The sequence below is a fragment of the Onychostruthus taczanowskii genome, unplaced genomic scaffold, assembly GCF_017590055.1.
Source record: "Onychostruthus taczanowskii isolate IOZ18803 unplaced genomic scaffold, ASM1759005v1 scaffold19, whole genome shotgun sequence".
Classification (NCBI taxonomy): Eukaryota; Metazoa; Chordata; class Aves; order Passeriformes; family Passeridae; genus Onychostruthus; species Onychostruthus taczanowskii.
Window position 1 is genome coordinate 7928627 of NW_024499128.1, and position 12538 is coordinate 7941164.

Sequence of the window (12538 nt, forward strand, 5' to 3'; positions counted from 1 at the left end):
GTGCCAGGGCTGTGTCCATTTCTGGTAAACAAGCTCACACTGAGCCGGGGTATGAATGTTGTGCCAGCCCAAGAGGTGCTCTGTGTGGCAAAGAGTGGGCATCATCTCTCAACTTACCCTCATTTCAAACCCCCCAGCTCTTCCTTCTTGACTCCAAAAACCCCATGGATCAGGATTTCAGAGGCTTTCATAGCTAAGGCAGGAAAAATCCCACTAATATATAGGATAGACTACATACTAAGAGGAAATTCTTGGCTTGGATTCCAATTCTTGGAAATTGTGAGGCACTGACACAGGTTGTCCAGAGAAGCTGTGGCTGCCCCATCCCTGGAAGTGTCCAATGCCAGGTTGGAGCAACCTGGGATAGTGGAAGTTGTCCCTGCCCATGGCAGGGGGTGGAATGAGATGAGCTTTAAGGTCCTTTCCAACACAAACCATTCTGGGATTGCTTGGCAGGTCTCTGGTGCAAGCTTGCACATCCCCTCCTGTGTTTCTATCTGCAATCTCAGAGAGAGGGATTTAATTTTGTGCTGCTAAAAAGGAGAAGAATACCAAACCACAAGCACACAAACTCTGAACCTCTGCCTCATGTATCCATATCAAAGAGAGAAACAGGGATGTGTCCTTTTAACAACCAACATCCCTCCAGCAGAAAAGTGCTGGGCAAACCAAGGACAGAATATAAAATTTTAATTGTCCTTTCACAACAACCCAACCAATTTTGTCAAACCAAAAGTGATTATTTATTATTTTCCAATTATTTATAAAGCTTTTAAAATATTAAACCCATTGTATTTGGGTTTAAGTAGAAAATGTGTTTTTAAAAAATTGCAGAATTTCACTTAATAAGTGTCTAAAAGCTAGAAACTTCTCCACATTCTCCCTCCACTCTTTCTGAAGCCATGAATTCATGACAGCAAAAGAGTCACAACACCAGAGTAGGTAGGACAACTGACTTTTCACCCTGGGAATCCTCCTTTTCTTATTCTTCACTGCCAAAACACAAGTGAGAATCTCCAGAAGTGGATTTTCACATATGTCTTGTGAATCTCCTTACCCAGCTAGGGCAGGGATAATATGTCTGAGTGTCTGCAGTTGCTCATTTATTTACCACCTCTGATGTGATGAATTCTCATTGAAGGTTTCTTATCCACGTTCCTGTTTTGGTGGAAACACGTGCTGTGTTTTATGCATGAGCTTTACACTGCTGCAGCTAGAAGGCATACAGATGAGGAATGCTTTTCCAAATAACCCCCTAGCTAGGAAATATAAACAATTCTCACTGAACTCCAGCAGAAAACCACAAATTGTGGTGGAAATTTTATTTCCATGAAGTTCTGCATGTGAACACAAATGAGATGCAGAAGGGAAAGGAATTCAGCTGATGGATGTGGGTGAAGCAGAGAGAAAATTAGGGTGAAATTCAGGTGGGCAGTGAGGCAAGCCTCATCCTTTTGCTAGGAAAAAGTGTCACCAAATTGAATGCCATGAGATCTCCCATAGGGAGAGCCAAGTACCCATCCAAGTTTGGGGAAGTCTCCTTCCCATCATCCCATATCAAAATAACTACAAAAGAAAAAGTGCACAAGAACCTGCATTCCCCAACTCTCTTCTTCACCAGAGAGACAGAGCTTGCTCTAAAAAGTGCAAAAAAGAAAGCAGTTTACTGCTGGTATAGTTGTTGAGGGATTCAAAACCTAATGAAGGACACCACTAGATTCCACTGGTTTAAGCTGAAAGAATGTAGATTTAGGTTGAATAGAAGAAAGAAATTCTTCCCTGTGAGGCCCTGGCACAGATTGTCCAGTGGAGCTGTGGCAGCGTCACCTCTGGAAGTGTCCAAGGCCAGGTTGGATGGGGCTTGGAGCACCCTGGGACAGCTCACCTCTGGAAGTGTCCAAGGCCAGATTGGATGGGGCTTGGAGCACCCTGGGACAGTGGAAGTTGTCCCTGCCCATGGCAGGGGAGTAGAATGAAATGATCTTAAAATGTCCCCTCCATTCCAAATAATTCTATGATTATACAATAAATTTAAAATGTTTGGAATAAAGTGCTAAACTACAACCAAGTCTGAGAAACAGCAGAAGTTGTGCTGCTGGGAGACACCAGTCTACACCAGTAAGATGGAATGACAGTATTCAGCACCAAACACTGAATTGCTTCCTGAGATTCTATTATCCCATAATGAGCAGTAATTCAGCCCTGTTTGGATTCATGACTTGTCTGAATTTCATGTACAACTTTCATGATCTCTGTCATAATTACAAAAATTGCAAATAACTTTTTAATATCAATGTTTAAAAAGATTAGTCAAATCTTTCACAGCATTTTTATTGCCTATTTACAATCTCAAATCAAATGGTTTACGACTTTGTGTTCTGAAAATATACAACATAAGAAAAAACTAGCCTGGCAAAATTATGCTTTTATGATAAACGACAGGGATGACTTATAGTTACTCTAGTTAAACTGTAATGGCTGCACAGATGCTGGGAAAAAAACTATTGTACAACATGTTCTGCCACCATAAGCATGGCACCTGCTCACTCCACCATGGTACATACAAGAGCATGTTAACTTTTCATTATGAATATTATTTTCAAGGATTATAATTCGACCATAAACATTCACTTGGGAAAAAAATATAAGCAGGCAGGCTCTAAAAATTACCTTGAGAAATATTCTGCCGGTTTTGCATATCTGGATTTCAGAAACAAGTTTATGAGTGATCGTATATGATTTGTTTCTGATCTTGTAGGACTCAGAAATGGTTTGTGCTCTTCTTAGGGTCTGTATGAATTTGCAGCAGGTGAGCATAGTGCTATTTACAGAGCCAGAAACCAAATCCTCCAGCTCTCAGGAAGTGATAATGTCTATCCCCAGATGATGTGTGACACAAATGGCAGTGGCAGGAGTTTCCTGTGTCCTGCCAAGCTGCCCCTGCACCACCCACCCACGGCCCCACTCACCCCCGAGGTGATGCCCAGGGACACCAACCCATGATCTGACTCCTTTGGCTCAATTTAGCCTCACAAACCAACTGCTGAGATGGAAGTTTAAATCAAGTGTATTTCCCACTGGAATGGGTGAGGAATACAGTGGCCATGAGCTGTAATGCACATTGCAGATGTGCTAGAGATGGACAAGTGGGTTACACTCACCCTTGCAGGAAAATACAGGAATAGAGATAATAAACATTACTACATACACGACACTACAGTCATTTGCTTTAATTCCCATTACAGAAATTTCACCTATTAAATGCTGTCAGTAAATATGTGAGGATTTTTGTCAAAGTGTGTTGTCTGACTTTTCTTAAGCCAATTTTCATAAATGGACTACAAAGAACTGAAAAAGCATGGCTAGAGTTGGGTAAAAGCAGTCAACCAACCCAGTTCTGCCTTTTGAAATTGTTGTAAATCAGAAGGAAGACCTTTTTTAGACTAAGTTATTGGAATTTCATTGAGGTAAAACAACTCCAAAGAGAAGAACCACTGCTAAAAATCAAAGTGGAAATCTACTTGTGGCAAGGATCATCGGTTTTAGGGAGGGAGAATCTTCCCATATCTGTGTCTTGGCTTCTTCCTTATTTTAAACCTTCTAGTCCAGCTGGACAGAGTATCAATGAAGATCAGACATTATATACTTAATTTTCCTCCACTGAGTCTCCTCTGTCTTACTCAGTATTAAAGCCCTGCTAATGCCTTAGGCAGCAGTAGCTGACCCTTTGAATTAACACCTCCTCTGCAGTGGATGCCTCATGCATATGCCTATTGATGTATTTTAGAGTGGAGATAATTTTTATTTTGGCTATCTGCTCTGGTTTAATATTCCCAAGAAAACACCTCATCTGTATGTTTTTCTCATGCCATATATTTCCCCCTATGCCCTGCTATGATGTCTTGTTACATTCCACACAAAAAGCCTTCTTATGTCCATCCTTGTCAGAACTCTAGGAGCCACTAAAGCATCATTTTAAAGGGCTCTTTATCACTCAGATGAATTTTCCCTTAATTGTATCCTTTACCTCCGAAAGGGGTTTGGGGACATACTTTGTATGAAAGATGCTACAGAAAACAAAAGTTGCATTGCTAGTGGTTCTGCTTTTATATTTTCATCCAGGGAAACTCTCTGCACACCAATTTGCTTTCTCTTTTTCAAAACCCATTTCCTCCTGAGGCTATTTCCTGGGACAGAGCTGTCTTCAAATAATTTAATTATCGTGTGGCACACACCTTTTAAGTCCCCCCTGAAATGGTGCGTGATGCCTTTGGTTTACATCACTTGTTGGAAAACACTCCAAAGCATTGAAAAACTATTAAATTGTTACAGTATTGGATGCCAACACACAGGGCTATTAGTCTAATTCATCCTTCAGATCAAAGCCCACACAGGCAGCTCTCCTGCCTACAGCTATTTTCCTTTTACTTTCCTGCTTGACAGTAGTCCCTCATATCCCTCTGTTCTACTTTCTTTGAACATACAGATTTTCCTTTAGTCATGGAAATATAATTTATGTCTATTATACTGCATTATAGATTGCAGATCAGGACAAGCGTGCATTACTGCCTGGAACGTCTGTTTATTGTACGTCGGTTTTCTAAAAATAAATAATTAAGAAAAGCCACCCTGCTCCGCTGGGGAGAGAATAAATCCAGAGGGGGAGCACTCGGGGGCTGTGGGGAGCTGCACTCCGTTCTCAAAGTTTAATTTCCAAGTGGAGACCTTGAAGCATGATTTATTAACATCATGCTGCTTGCCTTTGTCACGTTGTGGATGTGGCGGGGGAGCGCTGGCCCCTCTCCAGCCGGGACCACCCAGCGAGCCGAGCGCGGCTACCGGCACCGCACATCCCGCTCCGGAGGCTCGCCCCAAAATTCCCGGCTCCACCAGCCCCCCCCCCCAGCCTGCCCGTGCCACCCCACTGCTGGGGACAACTGCAGGGACAGCAATAACACACATCCCCCAAAAAAATAATATCCGAACAGACGGGCTGCCTGGGACGAGAGAACTGCAAAAACAATCCCCACCCCATCACGGAGAGTGTGTGTGCACGGAGGAGAGGGAGTGTGAGGAGGGGGGAGAGAGGGAATGAGACAGACAGAGGGGAGGGAAGAAGGGAGGAGGGAGTCCAAGCTCTGAGAAACATCACTCCATCTCTCTCACTCCACAGGAGCTGAGCAAGGAGCAGGACGATGTTTGACAACACGCAGTACCCCTATAACTGCTTCAATTATGATGGGGATGATTATCCTACCTGTAGCTCTGACGAAGAGAAAAAATTCACCAGACCAGCGTACAGGTAAGATGAAGTTTTTCCAAGTCCCCCTGTCTCTGTGAGGTTTCTGAGCTCTGGGCTGGTGGGATCTCAGCTCCCAGGGAAGCAGGGGCCAGGTGTATGCAGTGGGTCTGGCCCTGCTGCAGGCACTGCAGTGGGCAGGTTTCCCCCCTTTCTGTCTGTGAAGTGTTCATGATTTGTTTCCTCCCATGAGGGGTCACAGCAACTCTGGCATGCCCTTAAGCCTCCAGATCTCAGTCTCCAACCTCCAGGACCCCTGGGAGAAGGGAATTAAATGTTTCACTGTGCCAGGGGGTGAATTGGATGCAGAAAACCCTGGTGTGCTGGGGAGAGGCACGGCGTTCACAGGGACACCCAGGGTCCTTTCCATGAGCAGGGGTGGTCTCCTGTGACAGTGACTCTGCCTCACTGCAGCCTTCCTGCTCAAGGAAACTTTTCGGAGGGAGCTGCAGAGGGTCCTGTCCTCTGCAACTGAGTGCCAGGGCAGGCAGCCCTGAGGACTCAGTGCCTGGCAGTGACCCCGGGAAACTTTTCGGAGGGAGCTGTAGAGGGTCCTGTCCTTTGCACTGAGTGCCAGGGCAGGCAGCCCTGAGGACTCAGTGCCTGGCAGTGACCCCGCTGTGTCACCTGGGGCTCGTGCAGCACAGGCAGTGACCACACTCAGGACTTCTCCCTGGGACACCTCGGGTCAAGGCACAGATGCACCGGGGGAATTTTGGAAGGATACAGGCACACATGTACCCATGTGGTCCTAAAAGCTGAGTTGTGAGTAGGGTGATGGTGTAACAGCAAGTTTTCCTTTTTCCAGCTACATTGCCTTAATTGCAATGGCCATCCAGCAAAGCCCTTCAAATAAAGTCACCCTCTCTGGCATTTATGACTTTATAATGAAGAAATTTCCTTACTACAGATCAAATCAAAGAGCCTGGCAGAACTCCATCCGACATAACTTATCGCTTAACAGTTGTTTTGTGAAGGTAAGATCAGTTACTGTGTATTTACATACACACTGTGCATGGCTAAAAAATATAGGCAGCAATAATCTCATCACTAGGAAAGAAGGGAAACAAACAGCTGAGCTGCAAATCACTTAAAATCCCTCTGAGTTGTCAATTACAGAGATAAGGAATATATCCTTGTCTGATGTATGTTAATAGATAACAAATTGAAGAGGATGGGGCTTACGTCTTACTCATATAATGACAGAGAATAGGCTTAAAAGTCTTGTCATATGTGTTTACACCATTCTTAAATGTAAATGAATGCAGATGCTAAACAGCAGCATCTGTAACACATACAAACACTGAACTGCCTTTAAATAAATACAGGTTCCCAGAACAGAAGGGAATGAGAAGGGGAAAGGAAACTATTGGAGCTTTGCAGCAGGATGCGAATCCATGCTGGATCTCTTTGAAAATGGGAATTACAGGAGAAGACGGAGGAGGAGGAATGTGAAAAGGGAGCACAAGGAGCAGAGACCGGGCAGAGTGAAAAGTCCTTCGTCCCCCAATACCTCTTCTGTGGACTCTGCTTTGAACAACGTTTCCTCTTCTGAAAGTAAACATGAAAGAATTGAACCGGGCCCAAAACTTCTGGAGCCTTGTGGGTTTGCTCCAAACAGCGTGACCAACAGGCAGAACCTAAGCAATTCCTCCTTGGCAAAATCGGATTCTGAAATCAAATTTAGCATCGATTACATCCTCTCAGCCCCCGACCCTTTGCCTGTCCTGAGATCTCAGTATAACATGCAAGAAAGTAAATATCACCTACTGGAGGCCCCACATATTAATCTCCAGTTCTGGACAATGTGATGTTATTTATTAGTGGTAACAAAGTCTGAGTCACAGTGTGTTCAGCAGCCTCATGTCACTGAAAATCAGCTGCCTGCCTCCTCGTTTTCCTCCCAAGCAGTGCTCAGAAAGGGTTACAGACTCACCAGCTGATGCCCTGCCTGTACCCAAGGAACTTTGCTAAGATTAAAGCATAAATAGCTGTTACCAATATCGGTTTTCACCATGCTGAAATTTATGAAATTCTAGCTTTATTTTCTAAACTGTCTGGGACATCATTTAGCACCACAAAGAATTTCCTTTCTCAAGCAGAATCTGACGGAGAAGAGACTTGCTTATCATCCACTGCTTTATTAAAGACAAAGTGAATTTGATCCCACTTTCAGTGGTGGAAATTAGGATTAACTCCACTGGAGTATATAGGTCAGAACTTAAGCTGATCTAAAACAGTGTAATTCTGTTGACTTACACTGGCTGGGAATGTAGGGGGGCGAGGGGGTGGAAATTTGTTTCTTAAAAGGAAATTATAGAAAATCGCCCTGTCTTCCCTGATTTTTTTCTTTTAACATCTTATTTCAAACTATTTTGCAGCTTTAATTCATCGTTCATTAGGAAACACAGTTGCTCATAAGTATTTCAAGTATATTTTTGTTTATATTCAGGGCAGAATTGTTTAAATTGTTGAAGTGAAGTTGTATTCAAAATAATTCCAAGAGACCTAATTGCAAGGATGCTGAACTCTGGTACTTTGATAAGTAATGTGGCAGTCAAGGAGTCTCTTAATGCCTTGGTTAAAAAAACCCCAACACTTCTTCTCATGTACTATCAGAAATCTTCCTGAGATGCTGCTGAAGAGTCCTTAACCATATTTCATTTAGAAAGTGTGAAGGGAAACCTGGCACTGCAAAAAGCTCTGTCAAGTGTTGAGCAAAGCTAAAATTCCACCTACCTGCTCTGAGACAAGTTGTATATTCCCATTAAACAGATTTTTATTGATCCTTCTTGCAAGCAATTACCAAAGTGGTGCTTGATATGATTTCAGCTAAACTGGTGAGATTTATAATTTCCAGATATCAATGTTAGCTCATGAGCTCCATTTCTGAGAAAGCCACTTCATTATCATTTACATGCAGTGGGATATTTTGGAACAGAACCCGACGGACAATGATGGACTGTAATAAGCTTTTAAGAAGTTGCTTTTATACAACTTGTTCACAATGAATTGCTTCCGAGAACATAAACAGCGTTAGCAAAGGCTCCACAAAATCCTGGCTTTGACTTGGCTATTACAGTCTTCACCTACTGCAGAGAAAAGGAAAAAAAGACAAGAATTCTGATGGTTTTAAGCAATTAAATACAGAGATAAAATTATCTTTGCAACAGGAACTAAAGGTAAATGAAGGTATATGAGATAAGATTCAGCATAGAGGTATGCTCAGGCATGACTTGAATTTTTATGCAGAAGCTTTGACATTTCACTAAGTTATTTTACATTGTGTCTAATATATACTGTACATTTATACTATATATTCTTATATATTGTTATTGAGAAAGGGAGCAATATCACTGCACTTATATGTTGTAAAAATGCATGATGTATGTTGTCATGATGCTGAAACTCCTGCCATATACTTAAAATTCACCATCAGTGGTATTTCACACTGATTGGTAATAAATGCCCATTTTTTGGAAAACTATAAAACTTATTCTCTTCAAGCATTTCTACAGCATGCAAAAGACTTTGCTTCTTCTTCAGAAAAGAGAAAATGGAAAATCATGTCAATTACATCACTGCATGTCTTCCAAACTTTGAAGGGATGATTTCTTGAGAACAAATTCTGCCTTCAAATGGGAGCTTTCAATTCTCTGTGAATCAACAGTTATTCTGGGGGAAAATCTGAAAGCAAAATTTGACTCTTTAGACCTGATTTATCCGCTGTTTACATTGATATTAGAAAAAGTAGAAAATCTCAGGAGGGGGGGGGTACTGCAAGGATGGATTCTCATTTGAAGAGGGACGAGAATTTGCTTTTTTATTGTTTATGCTCAGTAGTAAATATGTGTGGGAAGAGTATGTCCTCTCTTAGTGCTTCAGTGTTTGCATGCACTCCTTGTGGGTGGGTACTTGTGCACCTTTGGGATCCTGCCTACAGATAAATATTCCTCTTTTACACACAGATCTTTTTCCTGACTGTTTTAAACATGACAATGCTGCTGTTGGGCTGATAGTTATGGTACACACCTGCAGTGTATTTGAAATACATATTTTCTGCTGTGAAACATGCAAATATGATTGTTACTATGTGTTCTTGGTTGATGCTGTTAACAAGAGATAATTCAGTGACAGCAAAAAGTTCCTCCTCAGCAACACCTGGGTCAGGTGAACATTGTGGGCTGCTGAGACCAGTGGAGAAGCAGTTCATGGCTACTAATCAATGTAGAATTAATGCATTAGGAAGGGCAGAAATACACCCAAGTGGATTTACAGCAGAGATCCAAAGCCATTTTCTGTAAGATGAATTAATATTCAGAAATAGCCATGTCCTTTCCTCACAGTAAAGTGCCTGCTAGGAGAGACTGTCATAATTTAGTTTCCCTAACATATAATCAAAGAAATTTGTGTACAAAGAGGTGTTAACATTTGTTTTGCAAAGGATATCAATCATATTTCGAAAAATGAAGGGACATATTTCAATTTACCCAGTATATTATATTCTGACGACTCCAGAAAGGTTTCCAGCAGTTAAAGTGAATGGCATTTAATATAGAACAACATAACAGGGGTGAGGGCTAGACGTGACCTTATTCAAATGTCGTAGCCATTACAAAGCCATTCCCAATGTAATTATAATTAAATACTTTATGCCTTTCTTGCAAATCCTCTGATCGATCATTGATATTAACATTAATATTGTATTACCCCCGAGCAAATATCTCCCACACAAGTGTTATGGATCACCAGGTTTCCATTAACAAAGTTGTGAGCTATTGCCATGTACTGGTCGTGGATAAATTTACCTAAATTACTTTTTCTCAGGGAAGAGGGGAAAAAGTCCGGGTCTCTTTCTTCTCTGAATCCAGAGCTATTTCTTCAGCTCCATCACAGCCTGCCAGCCACTTGCATAAAGGAAAAAAAAAGAAAATCTCACAGGAACATCCCTCTTTGCCCTGTGTGAAGCAGGTGAATATTGTCCCGTTTGGCACTGGGGTTCAAAGCTGAGCTGAACCAGGGGTGAGCAGTGCAGGGCAAGGCTCTGCACCCTCCAGCACCATCAGCAGGCTGGGCAGGCTGGGAGAAGGTGTTGGCTCAATTCCTCATCTCATGGCACCTTCCTGCCTGCAGAGAGAGACCCAGGATGAGCCGTGGGTTTCCCCAGCCCACAGAGGTGCCTCAGGTGGGGCTGAGCCTGTCCCGAGGCTGGGCTGAGGCAGGAGGAGGAAGTGGGACAGCAGCTCCTGCCTGCTGGGCTGGGGGCACAGCAAGGGGGAACAAGCCTTTGGAGCTCTCCCTTCAGCATCATAAATACCCCTGCAAAGGAAAGATGAAAGGTTTCTTTCTGGGGAGAGGCAAGGCTTGGCCTCACTGAGGGACCCTGGAGAGGGGGTTGTTTGTTTGTCCTTCTAAAGGAAGGCTTCTCATGACAAAACAAAGATTTTGATGGAGCCACGCCAGGTTATTATGCAGCAATTCCACTTCTACTGATTTAATTTCTTCGGTTTTGCCATTGGTGTCACAGGAGTGGGTTTTGCACGGCAAAATGAACATCAGCCTCAGAATGAAGTTCAAAGTACTTGTCAAGGATGTAAGGATGCATCTTTTCTCCCCCAGTGAAGAGAGGCCAGACAACACCCAAGGCAAGCCAGCAGCTGGCCTCACTTACAGGGGCCTCTCCCTCAGCAGAACCTCCTGCACATTATGGGAGCATTAATGCAGACTAGGATAGCTGAAAAAAACCCTTTTATTTGTCAGTAAATCCAAGTTCCCCTATTTTTCTGCCAATCAGAAAGATCTTATTAGTCTTTCTTAACTGAGACCTATTAACTCCTCATAGAAAGAGAAGCTGTGCTCAAAGAGCATTTGAAGGTCAACCCACCCTGGAGCTCTGGCTCACCCCATGCCTTTGCTTTGTTGTGCTCCATGCCATGCCTGAATTGTGACTGTGTTCCTCAGCCACTCAGCAGGTTGGTTTCTCCCTCATGACCAAATCCTGATTTCTGCACTGTTTTCTGGTCACAGAGGGTTTCTGTTTTGGCTACCACTTGCCTGTTCAGGTCCAAATTTTGTGAGTCTTTCCTACTCTCTAGCAACAGAGAGGACACAGGGAGAGGGGAAGGGGTTTGGGGGGAAGAGTCTCGGGGAAAAACTTTCCTACACATCTTCCAGAAGTACAGAGCTGATATCTCAAGGGCTCTTGGGGTTGTGTGCCAAGTCTCTGCTGTGAATTGGGGGCAGCCATACCCCAAGTCCAGCTGCACTCAAGCTCAGGAAAAAAGAGGGAACCTCCACCACACACCCCTGAGAGCACACAGGGCCCTGAACCTTCAGCTCTGGCCGTGTAACACAAATCCCTGTCTGTGATCAGCCCTTCAGATCCCAAAGCAAGACATGGAAATCCTGTGCTGCTCATTCCAGCTGGCCTCTCCCCTCTTGTCTCTTCTGGGCCATGCTCTCCTCCCTTCTGTGAGGGTGTAAATCCCTGCAAATCTGTTAACTTTGGTGTGATTACCTCTGGAATTGAAACAGCACGTGTGAATCCGACCTTTGCATGTTATATCCAACATCTCCCATCTCACAGTCTGCAAAACTGTGCCAGCACCTCCTCTCCTAGATAGAATTCTCAGAGCAACAAATGGTCCTAACCTCTTTATTTTGCCTTAGCATGAGCTTCTAATTGCTTTCACCAGAACGTGGGTACCATCTGCACTGCTCTGCACAAAGAACCTTGTCTCTGTCTCTGCTGCACTGGGACTGTCTTTCTTTTTGCACTTAGGGTCATTAAATTAAAGAACAGGGTAGGTCCAAGTCCTATGGAACTTCCACTGGAGTCTTTTTTACCCGGAGAGCAAACATAAAATAACAAAGTAAGTTGTGCTCCCTCCCACCCTTGCTGCAGTGGTTGGAGGCAAATCCAACTGTGAGAATTTTGCCTGAGAAAGAACTGCCGGATTTCTCCCACTGTGAAATCCAGCTGTTAATTCAAACAGAAGGGATGGACCTGACCAGATAGGCCAACTGGCTTGTTTCCATCCTAAAGTCCATTGTGTTCCACAAGTTCCTAAATTTATGGTCATGAAGGTCTTCCAAGCCCTGTAATGAAGTATGGCATGCAATGTTTTTGTTATGGAATGTGGGCTGCAAAGGAAAAAAGAAGGTTTGAATTTATCTCTCAAATGAAGATCCTGGAATCTCTCAGGATAAACAAGCTAAATTAGGAATAAAAATACACCA

The 12538-nt window shown here is 43.3% G+C and overlaps 1 protein-coding gene across 1 annotated transcript; it reads left to right on the forward strand.

Annotated features, from left to right (window-relative positions):
* The first annotated feature begins 5195 nt into the window (after window positions 1-5195).
* On the forward strand, window positions 5196-7110 carry FOXL3 (forkhead box L3). The gene is made up of 3 exons (XM_041401990.1): window positions 5196-5302; window positions 6108-6276; window positions 6628-7110. Exons 1-3 carry the CDS (start codon window positions 5196-5198, stop codon window positions 7108-7110), a joined length of 759 nt encoding a protein of 252 aa, XP_041257924.1.
* Window positions 7111-12538: the final 5428 nt, after the last annotated feature.

What these genes read in the sequence shown, in the direction of transcription:
- FOXL3 (XM_041401990.1), top strand. Translation starts at nt 5,196, where the DNA reads ATGTTTGACAACACGCAGTACCCCTATAACTGCTTCAATTATGATGGG. An exon ending in TTCACCAGACCAGCGTACAG is followed by an intron (nt 5,303 to 6,107) that starts GTAAGATGAAGT and finishes TCCTTTTTCCAG; the next exon opens with CTACATTGCCTTAATTGCAA. An exon ending in TTAACAGTTGTTTTGTGAAG is followed by an intron (nt 6,277 to 6,627) that starts GTAAGATCAGTT and finishes AAATAAATACAG; the next exon opens with GTTCCCAGAACAGAAGGGAA.